At 44.0% G+C, this 14601-nt stretch overlaps 1 protein-coding gene across 1 annotated transcript in view; it reads right to left on the bottom strand.

The window, feature by feature from the left end:
* FKBP9 (FKBP prolyl isomerase 9) overlaps window positions 1-14601 on the bottom strand; it is a 59547-nt gene that overhangs the window by 43520 nt on the left and 1426 nt on the right. Inside the window, exon 2 of the mRNA XM_073630468.1 lies at window positions 7376-7521. Within this exon, the coding sequence (XP_073486569.1) occupies window positions 7376-7521 (146 nt within the window). The remainder of the gene's footprint in view (window positions 1-7375; window positions 7522-14601) is intronic.

Genomic DNA, 14601 nt, shown 5'->3' with positions numbered 1-14601 from the left:
TTTAAACTATCCTTTATTCCATTATGCTTTAAAGTTAACCCTTCTTTTGCCCATGCCCATATCTTTTAACTGCTTGCCGACCAGCTGCCGTCATTATACTGCGGCAGGTTGGCACGTTCCCGTGAGCCGTCGTAGCTGTAAATCGGCCCTTTAAGCGGGGATAGCAAGCGCGCACGTGCCGCCAGAAGGCACGCGTGCTGCACTGTGGGGATGCCAATGCGCGTGGGCAGCGGTCGCGGCCACGAGAGCCAGAACAGAGACATGTGTGTGTTAACACACAAATCCCTGTTCTGTGAGGAGTGGAGGGACAGATCGTCTGCTCCTACTAGCTAGGAACAACGATTTGTCCTCTCCTCTAGTCAGTTCCACCCCTCTATAGTTAGAACACACACGAGGGAAACAGATAATCCCTTGATCACCCCCTAGTGTTAACCCCTTCCCTGCCAGTGACATTTACACAGTAATCGGTGCATTTTTATAGCACTGATGGCTTAAAAATGTCAATGGTTCTAAAAATGTGTCAAAAGTGTCCAATCTGTCCTCCATAATGTCGCAATCCCGATAAAAATCGCAGATCACCGCCATTACTAGTAAAAAAAAATAATAACAATAAAAATGCCATAAATCTTTCCCATAGTTTGTAAACGCTATAAATTTTGCTCAAACCAATCAATATACGCTTATTGCGATTTTTATTACCAAAGGTATGTAGAATACATATCGGCCTAAACTGAGGAAAAAATTAGCTTTTTTTAAAAAAAATTGGGGATATTTATTATAGGAAAAAGTACAAAATATTGTGTTTTTTTCAAAATTGTTGCTCTGTTTTTGTTTATAGGCCCTTTTCACACAAGCACAGCGATTGGGTCGGCCTGTCCATTTTTCAGGCGGGCCCAATAGGACCACTCATTGTTCTCTATGAAGAGACTGATGTAAATGGACATGTGTCCGTTTACACCCGCCTGCATCCGATCCAGTCCGCTTAAAACAGACAGATGGGGATTCCATTCCCCATCCATCTAGCAGATCGGATCGCATGGTATCCGATGGAAATAGACAGGCGGTCCATTTCCATCCAACCATCCCATAGAGAATAGCAAGCTGTGTCCATGTCTGCTCTGCATCAGCAGAGCGGACACGGACCTGTCATCCACCTTCTCAGCGGGGATCAGCAGACAGATCCCCCGCTGAGCAGGCGGATCTGCTTGACAGAGTCTGCGCCATGTGAAAGGGGTCTTAGAGTGGCCGGTCAATTAGGGGCACTGGGGCGCCGCCCCCCTGCAGTGCGCCGGACTCATACATTTGTTCGAGTTTTTTTTTTTCAAGCCACATGATTAGAGCCTGAGGCTCTAATTGGCTTGAAAAAAGGTTGGGCTCGGGGTGCAGGGTATTGCACCCACTTGTGACAATAGCGAATTAATGTTCGCTATCTTCTTTTGGCTTCTACTCTTGGCCAATCAGGACAGATCGGGTTGGTCAGGAGGAGAAGCTAAGGTATCCGTGGAGGGTGGAGTATGGTAGGGGGGTTTGGGCGTCACTATAGAGAGGTGAGTGCAGGCAGACTTACTATGTTTGTGTTTTTTTTTTTTTTTTTTTTACATTTACTTACATTTATTTACTTTTTACATTTTTTTTACATTTTTTTGGTTGTTGGTTGTCTTTGGTGAGATATCAGAGGTCTAAACTGACCCCCATATCTCTTTTTTGAGAGAGGGACTGAAGATAGTCCCTTTTCTCTGTATCACTTTACTTGAATGAATAAGGAATCTGAATATAGATTCCACTCATTCAGAAAATGACAGTCTGATACATTGTAACACTCGCAGTTACAATGATCAGCTGTCATTGAATATAGGAGCGATCGCTGCCTATATTCACTGTACTACACGGTGGGAGCTTAGTAAACACGTTTACTAAGCCCCCCCCCCAAGCCCCTACCTCAGCCACACCAGCAACGCTCCCCCCACCGCCACGCTCCCCAGCCTGACAGATCAGGAGATCAGTGCAGGGAGAAGCTGCAGGCGGCAGGAGAGAAAGGTGAGATGCCGTTCGGAGTGGCCATGGATCAGGGTGTGAGGACAGTTGGGGGGGCGGGGGGGGGGGGGGGGGGGACACACATCTGGATCCCCACAAGCCCCATGCAGCACCTGAAGCTGGTGGGAGTGGAAGAGGAGGGATGCCGGCTAATGATGGTGGCTGTGGAGAGCGGGTTTTCTGGGGGGGGGGGTGGTCGGATTGGGTGGAGGGGGGGTAATCAGTGCTGGGGGGGGGGAGAAGGGGGTGAAGGGGATAGGAGAGTGGGAGGGCAGTTATAGATTGAAGGGAGCGGCGGAAGTAGAGAGGCAGGGGACAGGGAAGCAGCAGCATGGGTCACATTAGGGGTTAATAACTCTGATCAGCGGGTTGTAATCCGCTGATCATAGTTATAGAATTGTTCAACAGAGTCTGTCACGCCACCCCCCTAAATGACTAATGGATAGATTCATGCAGTGCATTAATCTATCCATGGCCACCCCCTATTCAGGCGTCCGGCCCCTATTCAGACGCCAGGCGCCTGAATTCCAGCAGCGGGGGTAGTTTTTTGAAGCACCTTATTAGAGCCACAGGCTCTAATAGGCTTCAAAAAGATGGACTTGGAGCGTGGAGCATTAGGCTCGGAGTCCACCCAGATGTGTTAGAAAAGCAAATCAAGCGTGGGTCTAATACCCGTCACCCGATTGGCTGAAGGCACAGGCGTCCCTATTGGATGGGCACAAGTGGCAGCATTTGATGGGCACAAGTGGCAGCATATGATGGGGACAAGCAGCTGCATTTGATGGGCCACAAGTGGCTGCATTTGATGGGCACAAGTGGCGGCATTTGGGGCACAAGTGGCGGCATATGATGGGCACAAGTGGCTGCATTTGATGGGCAAAAGTGGCGGCATTTGATGGGGCACAACTGATGGCATATGATGGGGCACAACTGGCTGCATTTGATGAGCACAAGTGGCGGCATTTGATGGGGCACAAGTGGCGGCATATGATGGACAAAAGTGACTGCATATGATGGGCACAAGTGGCTGCATTTGATGGGCACCATGGCTGTATTTGATGGGGTTTTTTTTTCAGGATTTTTCAGTTTGTTTGCGCCCCCCAAAAAATCTGAGCACCCACGTCACTGCTCCTATGTGTCGATAGCCAGCTCAGGAGTGCCTTTTTAACTGCAAAGATCAGTTCAATTTCCTTTGATATAGGATTGCAATAAATGTAAGCATTTTTTTCTATATATGAGCTATCAAAGCATCTGTCCACACAACACTGACATCTGGCTTCTTGTATGTTCTGAATAATAGGACCTGCTTGCCACAACTCCTGACCTAGTTCCTGTCACTATAGGGACTCTGTGTGTTCCTGCTCCCTTTGTGTGCTTATTCTTCTTACACTGCATTTTTCACATTACAAAATTGATTAAAAAACCCATCAGGAGAAGTGGGAGCTCGTTAGAAACCATACCAGGTGTACAGACGTAGGAATTTAGGTGCACAGCTCTCAACAATAGAATCCCTCAGGGATATAAGTTTTGGATGCCCCTTTAATAAGAAATTTACAAGGAGAACTAAGGCTCAATTCACACCTATGCATGTTGCTTTTGAGCGTTTTTGGAGGTTTTTTTTTCATGCTTGCCACGTTTTTGAGCAGCGTTTTTGCGGCGTTTTTGCCGCGATTTGCGTTTTGCGTTTTTTTTTTTTTTGTTTTTTTTTACAGTTTTTTTTTACAGTCTAAAAAAAAATTTTTAAAAAAATTAAAAAAAAAAAAAATGGCAAAAACGCATCAAAAACGCATCAAAAACGCTGCAAAAACGGTGCACTTGCGTTTTTGATGCTTGTCCATTGAAAACCATTACATGCAAAACGCTGCTTTTTGCATGAAAAAAAGTCCCCGACCCTTTCCAAAAATGCAGAGAAACAAAAAGGCATTGATGTGAACATGTTCCATAGGAACCCATGTTAAAAAATTCCCGTGCATTTCTGCAAAATGCAAAATGCATCAAAAAACGCGGTAGTGTGAATGGAGCCTAAGTGAAGGTTGCTAGCTGGCTTCATCCTTTGGCGGGAATGGATGCATCATAACATTGGCCGCATCAAATTATAAAATGTATTTTAAAACAGATTTATATGGAATGAAGGACATGGTAAGCAGGATGATTCTAAACATACTGCCATTTCATAGCTTCTATCTGTATACCTTGTCAGCAAAGTAAAATTCAAAGTAAAAAATAAAACAAATAGATTCCTCAAACCTCTGGTGACTCATTGACAAGCATTTACTGTACATTTCGTATCTTACATGTTAATTAACCAAGCACTGAAAATAAAACATCTCCCCTCTGTAGGACATGAGTGTGGGATGGGAACTAGTGTGGTCAGTGTAGTCGTGTAGTTTAGGGGAGTTGTTATTAAGGGGGAGCCCAGTGGATTACAGGTGGATGACTGGGATAGACACTTATCTAAAATGTTTAACTCAAAGGGGCAAGAATTACAAATCTATGTAACAGTATATTGCTTGCTTGGAGTCCCCCTTAAAGCACACAATCGTCTCCTCAAAAAAACTTTAAGCAGGTCTCTGTAAAAGAAGAATTATACTTACATCTCTGTAGCCCATGTCTAATATCTTCTCTACATTCAAGCACTGCATCCTCTGTCAGACTCTTCAGTATTAAACACTTCCATGAGGGTCAAAAGCCTGTGTTCCTCCCCGCCATGTGCTGTGGTTTCATCCTCCGAACCCTAAGGCCCGTTGACACAAACCTTCCTGAACAGGTCTGCCTGTCATTTTTCTAGGTGGACCTGATCAGACGGTCTATTCACACCTATGGAGCGGTGTGTGTAAACAGTCCAATCTGATCTGGTCGGCTTAAAAAAAAAGAAAAACAGAAGGGGTTCCATCCTCCTTCAGCTAGGCGGATCGGAGGGCAGTCGGGTGTAAATGAACAGCGGAGTCTGCTTACACCCGGCCACACTTAGAGCAGAGCGGGCTGTGTCCATGTCTGCTCTGCAGAAACTGAGCAAATAAAGACCTGTCATCTGCCCGCTCAGCTCTGATCAGCATGGAATCAGCGGACAGATCCTCTGCTGATCAAAACGCAGTCAACCCCATGTGAAGGGGCCTAAGGGCTTGTTCACACCAGCCTGCACATTATAATGTGCAAGCACTGGTGTGCATTGTGTAATGGTAGTGCCATGCATTGCTACAACAGATTGCACTGTTTACTTTCGTTTTTCTTTTAAAGGGATTGATTTACTAAAACTAGAGAGTGAAAATTCTGGTGCAGCTCTGCACAGAAACCAATCAGCCTCCAGGCTTTTTTGTCAAAGCTTAAAGCGGAGTTCCACCCAAAAGCTCATTTGTCTCCTCTACCCCTCCGGTGCCACAATTGGCACCTTTCGGGGGGAGGGGGGACAGGATACCTGCCTTTGACAGGTATCCTGTTCCCACTTCTGGGAGTCCGGGCCTCGGCCCATGACATGACCCCAGGGCTCCCTCCTCTTCCCTCCACCTCTCCCTGTCACCAGGCCAGTAGGAGAGAGGAGCGGAGCCTCACGCATGCGCAGAAGGATTCCCAGCATGAAGCCGTAAGGCTACACTGCCGGGTACCCTTACCCACAATGGCAGCGGTAGCATCCAACAGCTGATGGAAACATCAGCTGCGGTGCCAACATCACGGGACTCCAGGACAGGTAAGTGTCCTATTGTTAAAAGCCAGCAGCTGCAGTATGTGTAGCTACAGGCTTTTAATTTTTTTTTTTTTGGATGGAACACCGCTTTAATTGAACAAGCTGAAGTTAGAAGCTGATTGGCCACTATGTACAGCTGCACCAGATTTGCACTCTCCAGTTTTAGTAAATCAATCCTATAGTGCAACTAAAGGCAAAACTTTATTTTTTATTTTGGATAGAGTAAGGGATGTTCCATAGGGGAGATTTCCCTTTACTTCCTATCCCATAGCCAAAACAGGAAGTGAGATTGAATCCCTCCAAAGTGAGGGAATCCCAAGGTGTCACCAGGGTCACCACAACTAGTGTTCCCATTGAATGATTTCCCCTCTATTACTGTTCTGGTAACAACCCAAAATTGGGGATTTTATTTTACTTTCACTTTCGATAAAAACGGTAAACATAACGAATAGAGAAGGTGACTCTTCCGAAGGGAGAGTAAAGACAGCAATATAAAAATGCAGTAATGCTGTATTATTATGCAGCACAACACACCTCAATGCAGCGTTATAGTGTGAACAGGACACAAAGAAAACAACTGTTATGCACACAAAGAAAACAACTGTTAAGGCACCCTTGCGTTGAGCCTGCCCTGATTTATGCAGATCAACACAGCTCAATGGATATGGTATGAACAAGCCCTTAGTCACTGCTTTGTCTTGTAGTGACACAGGGGTTGGAGGGTAAAAGTACAGTGTGTGGTGGGGGAACACAGGCATCCAACACTCCCAGAAGTTTGGACAGCTGAAGAGTCTGACAGACGCTTTGGCACTTGGAGGAGATTGGCCACTGGAGAGATATGATACCTTTTCTTTTTTTCTCACTACTGTCAATCAAATGCTGTGACGAGGGAGCAGGGGACGGGGCCGAGCCACCAAATCTCTGTCAATAGACGCAGACAGGGTGGCTCGGTAGCGAGCCCGCACGTGTGTTGTCTTGTCGAATACAGTCCCCTATCCAGAAGTGTCCGCCCTGTACTGCGCAGGCGCAGTACGGAGGACAAACGAGACGCCGAAAGTCTCCGAAGTTCAACAGCTGATCGTCAGCTGTACACGGCGCCTGCGCATTTATTCTTACCCTATGTCGAGGATCATTCCCTACTATCCAAGTGGACATAGAGTTAGAATAAATAATTGCCGAGCGCAGCGAGGCCGTGCCCGAAGCGTGGCGAGCGAAGCGAGCCCGCGAGGGGCCCTCTTACACAGCCATCGCTAACAGGTGCCCGAGCGCCGTGTACAGCTGATGGTCAGCTGATCAACTTCGGACATTTTCGGCATCTCCTGCTGCTCCGTACTGCGCAGGCGCTGCGCCTGCGCAGTACGGGGCGGACACTATCTGATAGGAGGACACTATATGTCAGAACATGTGTCCCTATTGAAAGCAGATTTCTATAGGGGCACTCACCGAAGAGGAGGAGCCTGGAACTCCAGCAGGGGAACCCAAAAAAAGGAAGATTGGGGCTGGTCTGGGCAAAACCATTGCACAGAGCAGGTAAGTATAACATGTTTATTATTGTAATTAAAAAATGAAGCTTTAATGTTATTTTAAAGCTATTCTAGCTGCTACAATGTGATGCAAGTACCCATATACTTATACAAGACATGCAGGTGAGACACTTACCTACTCCTTCACTCCCATAGGCAAGACTTGGTGGAATTTTTACTAATCGTCTCTCGTTTACACACATTCCAATTAGAGCTTTGTCCATTCCTTCAATGATCTGCTTTTTTCCCACATATACGTTGTAAGTGGTCCCACGGTCATAACTGTAAAATAGTATAAAATGAATTATTATGAAAATGTCCTTGCTCTTAGCATTCCTCACGATTTAATCAAAGCTTATTTTCTTTGCACTTTTCCTCAATAATTTTCAATCTCAATTCAAATACACGTCTTACCCAGCCTTTCAAATTATTTTTTTTAATAAGTTTGTGTCTCAAGAAGACTGCATATCCTCAGGTATGAAATTAATTGAGGAGATAGAATCAAATTCTGGATCACAACCCCTCGAAACAGCAGTTTTCAGTACATTTCCATTGTTCACTTTCTGATAGCTCAGACAAATATTTTCCTATGTTAATGTATCAACATCTGTAGATAGGACAAAATTAAGCTAATAAAGCAGACTGAAAACGCATGTCCTATGATGAAGAAACTAGACAGGAAACAGAATGCTTGGTGTAAATCCAGTAAAATGATGACCTGAAGGCTGAAGCTGTGACCTGAAAGCAGAGAGCTATGACTTTAATTAACGTTGTATATCAAACAATCTTATCTGTTTTCCTAACAACCTTGTGTGAACTACAAAACACCTCCCTATGTAATGTAGACGAGAAGAGGAGGAGGAGGGGTTATTAGTCCAAATCAGGAGAGCAGTTTTGACTGACAACCATAGGTCCCTCCTTAGATACAATGCAGTAAGTCTTGTCATCCTAGGACAGGAAGTGTGTTACTGGCAGGATCACCAGATGAAAACGGAGCAAAAAAATCCTAAAATAGGAAACAAATTCAGCCAACACAGCTAAGGATGGATAAGCCGTGAGATAAGTTTTGTATTTTGTTTTTAGGTTTAGATACGCTTTAAAGCAAAATACACATAAATAACAGAAAGACTGTTCATAAAAAAAAGACGCCTCTTTTTGTGTCTCAAAATTTTTGCCGGAGTGGGAGCTACTAAAGTGAAAGGGTACCATATTATTAATACACGCTGATAGTGCAGTTATCTTTTTTTAGAGCTGTTCTTACTGTTACTACTCAAAGCACTTTTCAGACAGGTAACACTGGGGACTGGTTAAGAAACACTCTATGCACAAACCCTTATTGATGTCCGTGTGTACTAAGGCTAAAATTGCACATTAACATGTTATAGAAAGCCTTTCTGTCCCAACATGCATCATTTGGATGACACTCCACGACACTACCTGCCTGAGAAGAGGAGATTAACCCCTTCCGGACCACCCACCACACATATACTATGGCAGGATGGTCCGGCTGCGCAAAAAGTCATACCTGTACGTCGTGTCATGCATGAGATACTGTGGTGGCGCGCATGCCTGCTGCATGCCGGGTGAGCTCAATTGCTCCATAGAGAGGCAGAATGGGGAAATGCCTAAGTAAATAAGACGTATCGCTGTTCTGCCAGAGGACAACACTGAGATCAGCTGTTCCAAGTAATCAGGAACAGCGATCTCCATGTTGTCCCAGTGAGCCCATCCCCCACACAGTTAGAACACATACAGAGGGAACACAGTTAACCCTTTGATCAACCCTAGTGTTAACCCCTTCCCTGCCAGTGTAATTTATACATTGATTGGTGCATTTTTATTTAGCACTGACCACTGTATTGTATAAATCTATCCCCTAATTTGTAGACGCTATAACTTTTGTGCAAACCAATCAATATACGCTTATTGGGATTTTTTTACCAAAAATATGTAGAAGAATACATATCAGCCTAAACTGATGAATACATTTTTTTTTTTGGATATGTATTACGGCAGAAAGTAAAAAATTCTGTTTTTTTTTTCAAAATTGGGGCTCTTCTTTTGTTTATAGGACAAAACATAAAAACCGCAGAGATGATCAAATACCACCAAAAGAAAGCACTATTTGTGGGAAAAAAAGGACAACAATTTTGTTTGGGTACAACATCACACGACCGCGCAATTGTCAGTTAAAGGGATGCAGTGCCATATCGCAAAAAATGGCCTGTCATTAAGGGGGTAAATCCTTCCAGGGCTGAAGTGGTTAAAGTGATTGTAAAGTCAGAACGTTTTTATTCTTAATGCATTCTGTGCATTAAGATAAAAAGCCTTCTGTGTGCAGCAGCCCCCCTCAGCCACTCTAAAACTTACCAGAGGTCCATCTAGATCCAGCGATGTTGTAGAAATGTCTCGTCTGCCCTAGACTCTGCTCCTCATTGGCTGTCAATCAAAGACAGTCAGCCAATGAAAATAGAAAGGGGGAGGGGCCAGACCACAGCTCCGTGTCTGAAATGATACAGGGAGCTGTGACTCGGCTCGGGTGCCCCTATAGCAAGCTGCTTGCTGTAGGGGCACTCAACAGGAGGGAGGGGCCAGGAGCACCGAAGGGGGATCTGAGAAAAGGAAGATGTGGTCTGCTCTGTGCAAATCCACTGCACACAGCAGGTAAGTATAACATGTTTGTTATTTTTTAATTAAAAAAAAAACTAGACTTTACAATCACTTTAAGGGGGGTATGATCAACATGTATAAATAAATAAGGGGTCCATATAGTGAACTTGGTGTTGAGTTATTCACTTTAAGTTTATCATAGAGGACAAGGGTGCGCTCTTTGCTTCTAGTGGAAAAGAGATTTAATCTCCAAATACAGAAAGGCTTCTTCACAGTAAGAGCTGTGAAAATGTGGAATAGACTCCCTCCAGAAGTGGTTCTGGCAAGCTCAGTAGATTGTTTAAAAAAGGCCTGGATTATTTCATAAATGTACATAATATATCTGGATACTAACATTTATAGGTAACGTTGGTCCTGGAATATCCGATTGCCTCTTGGGGCATTAGGAAGGAATTTTTTTCCCCCTGCTGGAGCAAATTGGATTATGCTATGATGGGGTTTTTTAGCCTTCCTCTGGATCAACTGTGGGCATAGAATTGTGTATATGGGATTGTATGATTTTTTCCCCTTTTATTAGTTGAACTAGATGAACTTGTGTCTTTTTTCAACCAGACTATGTAACTATATGTAACTAATCAATTTATTTAATTTGTAATGAATCAGGCAGGACCTTGCAGTACATTGTTTGTAGATCTGAAAAAGATTGTACAATTAGATTGTATAGTGTATGGTCCACCCTTATGCCGCGTACACACGGTCGGACTTTTCGTCTACAAAAGTCCGATAGCCTGTCCGACAGACTTCCGACGTACCTTCGGCGGACTTGCGGCAGACTTTGTTACGAACGGACTTGCGCACACACGACCACACAAAAGTACGACAGCCTAGTACGCGGTGACGTACACCAAGTCCGACGAGACTATAAAACGGAAGTTCAATAGCCCGTACGACACCCTTTGGGCTCCTTCTGCTAATCTCGTGTTTATCTCGTGTTAGTAGAAGTTTGGTGAGAGACGATTCGCGCTTGTGAGACTCGTATTTTTCAGTTCGTTTTAACTGTTGTTCAGTCTGTGCTTGTGAGGTTTGTATCTGCTTTTCAGTGCGTTTGGTCAGTTGGCATTGAGAAATCTTTGTTTTATTGGCCGCTCGTTCCTGATTTTCAGGTCGTTCTTCACAGGCCTTGCTGTTCTTCAGTGCGTTCTGTTTAGTGCGTTCTGACCAGCCGACCGTTTTGAAGCCATGTTACCTGTACGTACTCGTCGTAGAGCTCGTGCATTGTATGTGCTTGGTGCTGTAGTTTATTCTTCAGCCCAAGACCAGTCCATGAACAGGGCGAGGAGGAGTTCATGGACCAAGAATTGGTTGCTTCAGCGTGACCAGTTCTGTCACATGCCTTTGCTCCGTGAGATCCGTGAGAATAATCCTGAGGATTTCAGGAACTTTCTCCGGATGACGGACCCCGTTTTTGACCGTTTGTTGGCTTTGCTGACCCCCTATATCAGCAGGCAGGATACCTGCATGAGGCAAGCCATCACTCCGGAGCAGAGGCTGGTCGCTACCTTGCGGTATTTGGCCACAGGGAGAAGCCTGCAGGACCTTAAGTTCTCGACAGGCATCTCCCCCCAGGCTCTGGGGATCATTATCCCAGAGACCTGTTCTGCCATCATACAGGTCCTGCAGAAGGACTATATTAAGGTAAGATATTTTTCTTTTATTAGCATCACATGTTCTTTTATGTAATCTTTGATAATATAATGTATTTCTTGCTTCAAACACTACTTACCATCATTGCAATATAGTGTGAATGTCCCCTTTTTATCCTCACACATGCTGGATTTTTTTCCTGTTATTTTTTGTCATGCATGTATATTTTCCTTCAATAACCTTCCCAGCATGAAGTGATGGGAACATATCCACCTAGTCTACTCATTTGGAATGTATTTTGTTTGAGTGTATTTAGTTTGCTGCTAATGAGCAATTATCTAGATTTCACAACCCCCCCCCCCCCCCACCTAAACTCACTCCAAATAGTATGCTGCTAATGAGCAATTATCTAGATTTCACAACCCCCCCCCCCCCCCCACCTAAACTCACTCCAAATAGTTTGCTGCTAATGAGCAATTATCTAGATTTCACAACCCCCCCCCCCCCCACCTAAACTCACTCCAAATAGTTTGCTGCTAATGAGCAATTATCTAGATTTCACAACCCCCCCCCCCCCCCCACCTAAACTCACTCCAAATAGTTTGCTGCTAATGAGCAATTATCTAGATTTCACAACCCCCCCCACCTAAACTCACTCCAAATAGTTTGCTGCTAATGAGCAATTATCTAGATTTCACAACCCCCCCCCCCACCTAAACTCACTCCAAATAGTTTGCTGCTAATGAGCAATTATCTAGATTTCACAACCCCCCCCCCCCCCCACCTAAACTCACTCCAAATAGTTTGCTGCTAATGAGCAATTATCTAGATTTCACAACCCCCCCCCCCCCACCTAAACTCACTCCAAATAGTTTGCTGCTAATGAGCAATTATCTAGATTTCACAACCCCCCCCCCCCCCCCCACACCTAAACTCACTCCAAATAGTTTGCTGCTAATGAGCAATTATCTAGATTTCACAACCCCCCCCCCCCCCCACCTAAACTCACTCCAAATAGTTTGCTGCTAATGAGCAATTATCTAGATTTCACAACCCCCCCCCCCCCCACCTAAACTCACTCCAAATAGTTTGCTGCTAATGAGCAATTATCTAGATTTCACAACCCCCCCCCCCCCCCCCACCTAAACTCACTCCAAATAGTTTGCTGCTAATGAGCAATTATCTAGATTTCACAACCCCCCCCCCCCCCCCACCTAAACTCACTCCAAATAGTTTGCTGCTAATGAGCAATTATCTAGATTTCACAACCCCCCCACCCCCACCCTCGTTAAAATTTGCTGGAATGTTCTGTGGTGTTGATTTGTCTAAAGCAAATATATGTGGCACTTTGCAAAATGCATGTGCACTCTACAAGTGCATTTGTTCCAGTGCTTTAGTAAATGAGCAGAAGCTCTGCTGATTTCCATCATCAAATCATATGCAAGCCTCAAAGTGTTTTCATTAATTGCCCTTGCATGTGATTGTGTACTCCTTGCAACATGAATGCCTTTTTACATTACCTCATTTACTGTAAGCTGGTTAGCAACTGCACCTGCAGAGTGCGACAACTGCAGTCTTGTAGCCTTTTTAGTCCCTAAATTCCTGCGTGTCCTAAAAGTAATTTTTTTTAGGGATTTCACAACCCCCTAAAATGTAATCAATGTTCCATCAGAGGGGGTGAGCAATCTGATAAGTGTGCCTTTCCATATTAGTTATTCCAGAAGAATTAAATTATTGAATGTTATACTGATGCTGGGGAATAATGTTTTTAATTGTCTAATTTTCTTGCAATGTTAGCTTACAAATTAATTGATTTTGGTTTTCTTTTTTGATTTCCCAGTTTCCTTCAACGCCACAGGAATGGCAGACTGTGGCATCCCATTTTGCCAGCCGTTGGGACTTTCCCAATTGTGGAGGGGCTATAGATGGGAAACATGTCCACATTGTGCCACCACCCCATTCGGGGTCATATTATTTTAATTATAAGGGGTTCCACAGTATTGTTTTAATGGCGGTGGTGTCGGCACACTATGATTTTTTATATGTGGACGTGGGGAAGAATGGCCGGATGTCGGATGGAGGAGTATTTGCCCAGACGGAGTTCTGCCAGCGTCTCCAGAGTGGTGGCCTGGGATTGCCACCTGATGAGGATAACGTGGAAGGACTCCCCTTTGTCTTCATTGCCGATGAAGCCTTCGCTCTCAGCAAGCACCTCATGAGGCCATTCCCCCAAAGAACACTCACCCCGGAGAGGAGGGTTTTTAATTACCGGCTGGCCAGAGCTAGAAGAGTGGTTGAGAATGCGTTTGGAATTCTGGCCAGCCGGTTCCGCCTGTTTCAAACAGCCATTAATTTGGCGGAATACAAACTTAATTTTATCATTTTATCGTGCTGCATTCTGCACAACTTTTTAAATAAGCATGCTCCAAATTATATAGGCACAGTTGGGCCTGAGGCCGGACAAATAGAAGCCAACCTTACAGGCCTGGATACTGTCCGTACTGGCTTGGCCCCCCAAAGTGCCCGTCAAGTTAGACAGCAATATGTTAATTATTTTATGGGTAGGGGGGCCATTGCAATGGGCCAGGATATATAATTTTTGCCAATAAAAAAATTATTGATGAAATCTTGCATTATATTTATTGCTTGCCTTTCTTTTGGGCTGTCTCCTAGGTTATGGTCGAGCAGTTGTAGTGCCAACTGTATTGTAATTTTAAATGTCTAAATAAGCTCCATTGCCACTGTAAACAACTTTTTTACAATTATAACTAAAATGATACTGAGCCTTGAAATAACAAACCACACATTTATTTAATTCCTATAAGGAGATGTTTTTATTAATGGTTGTTATGCATTCAGTTCTGCATTTAGTATAAAATGTTCATTGACAAAAATAGAATGATATCTTAATAATGTAGCAAAATATAATTATATCTAAATATTTATACCTAAATCCACAAAAAATTTTTTTTGGCTTTTTGTTTTTCACAAACAGGCTTTTTTTTTGGTTTTGGGAAAATCAAGTTTTGTTTTGTGTTTTTTTTTTTTTTTGGTTTTTAAAGCAATTTTTGTGTTTATGTTTTTATTTTTTTAGCAAGTTATTTTTGT

The sequence above is a fragment of the Aquarana catesbeiana genome, linkage group LG05 (genome assembly GCF_042186555.1).
Source record: "Aquarana catesbeiana isolate 2022-GZ linkage group LG05, ASM4218655v1, whole genome shotgun sequence".
Taxonomy (NCBI): Eukaryota; Metazoa; Chordata; class Amphibia; order Anura; family Ranidae; genus Aquarana; species Aquarana catesbeiana.
Note: the sequence above shows the minus strand (reverse complement) of the source record. Positions and strands in the feature narration are given on the sequence as shown.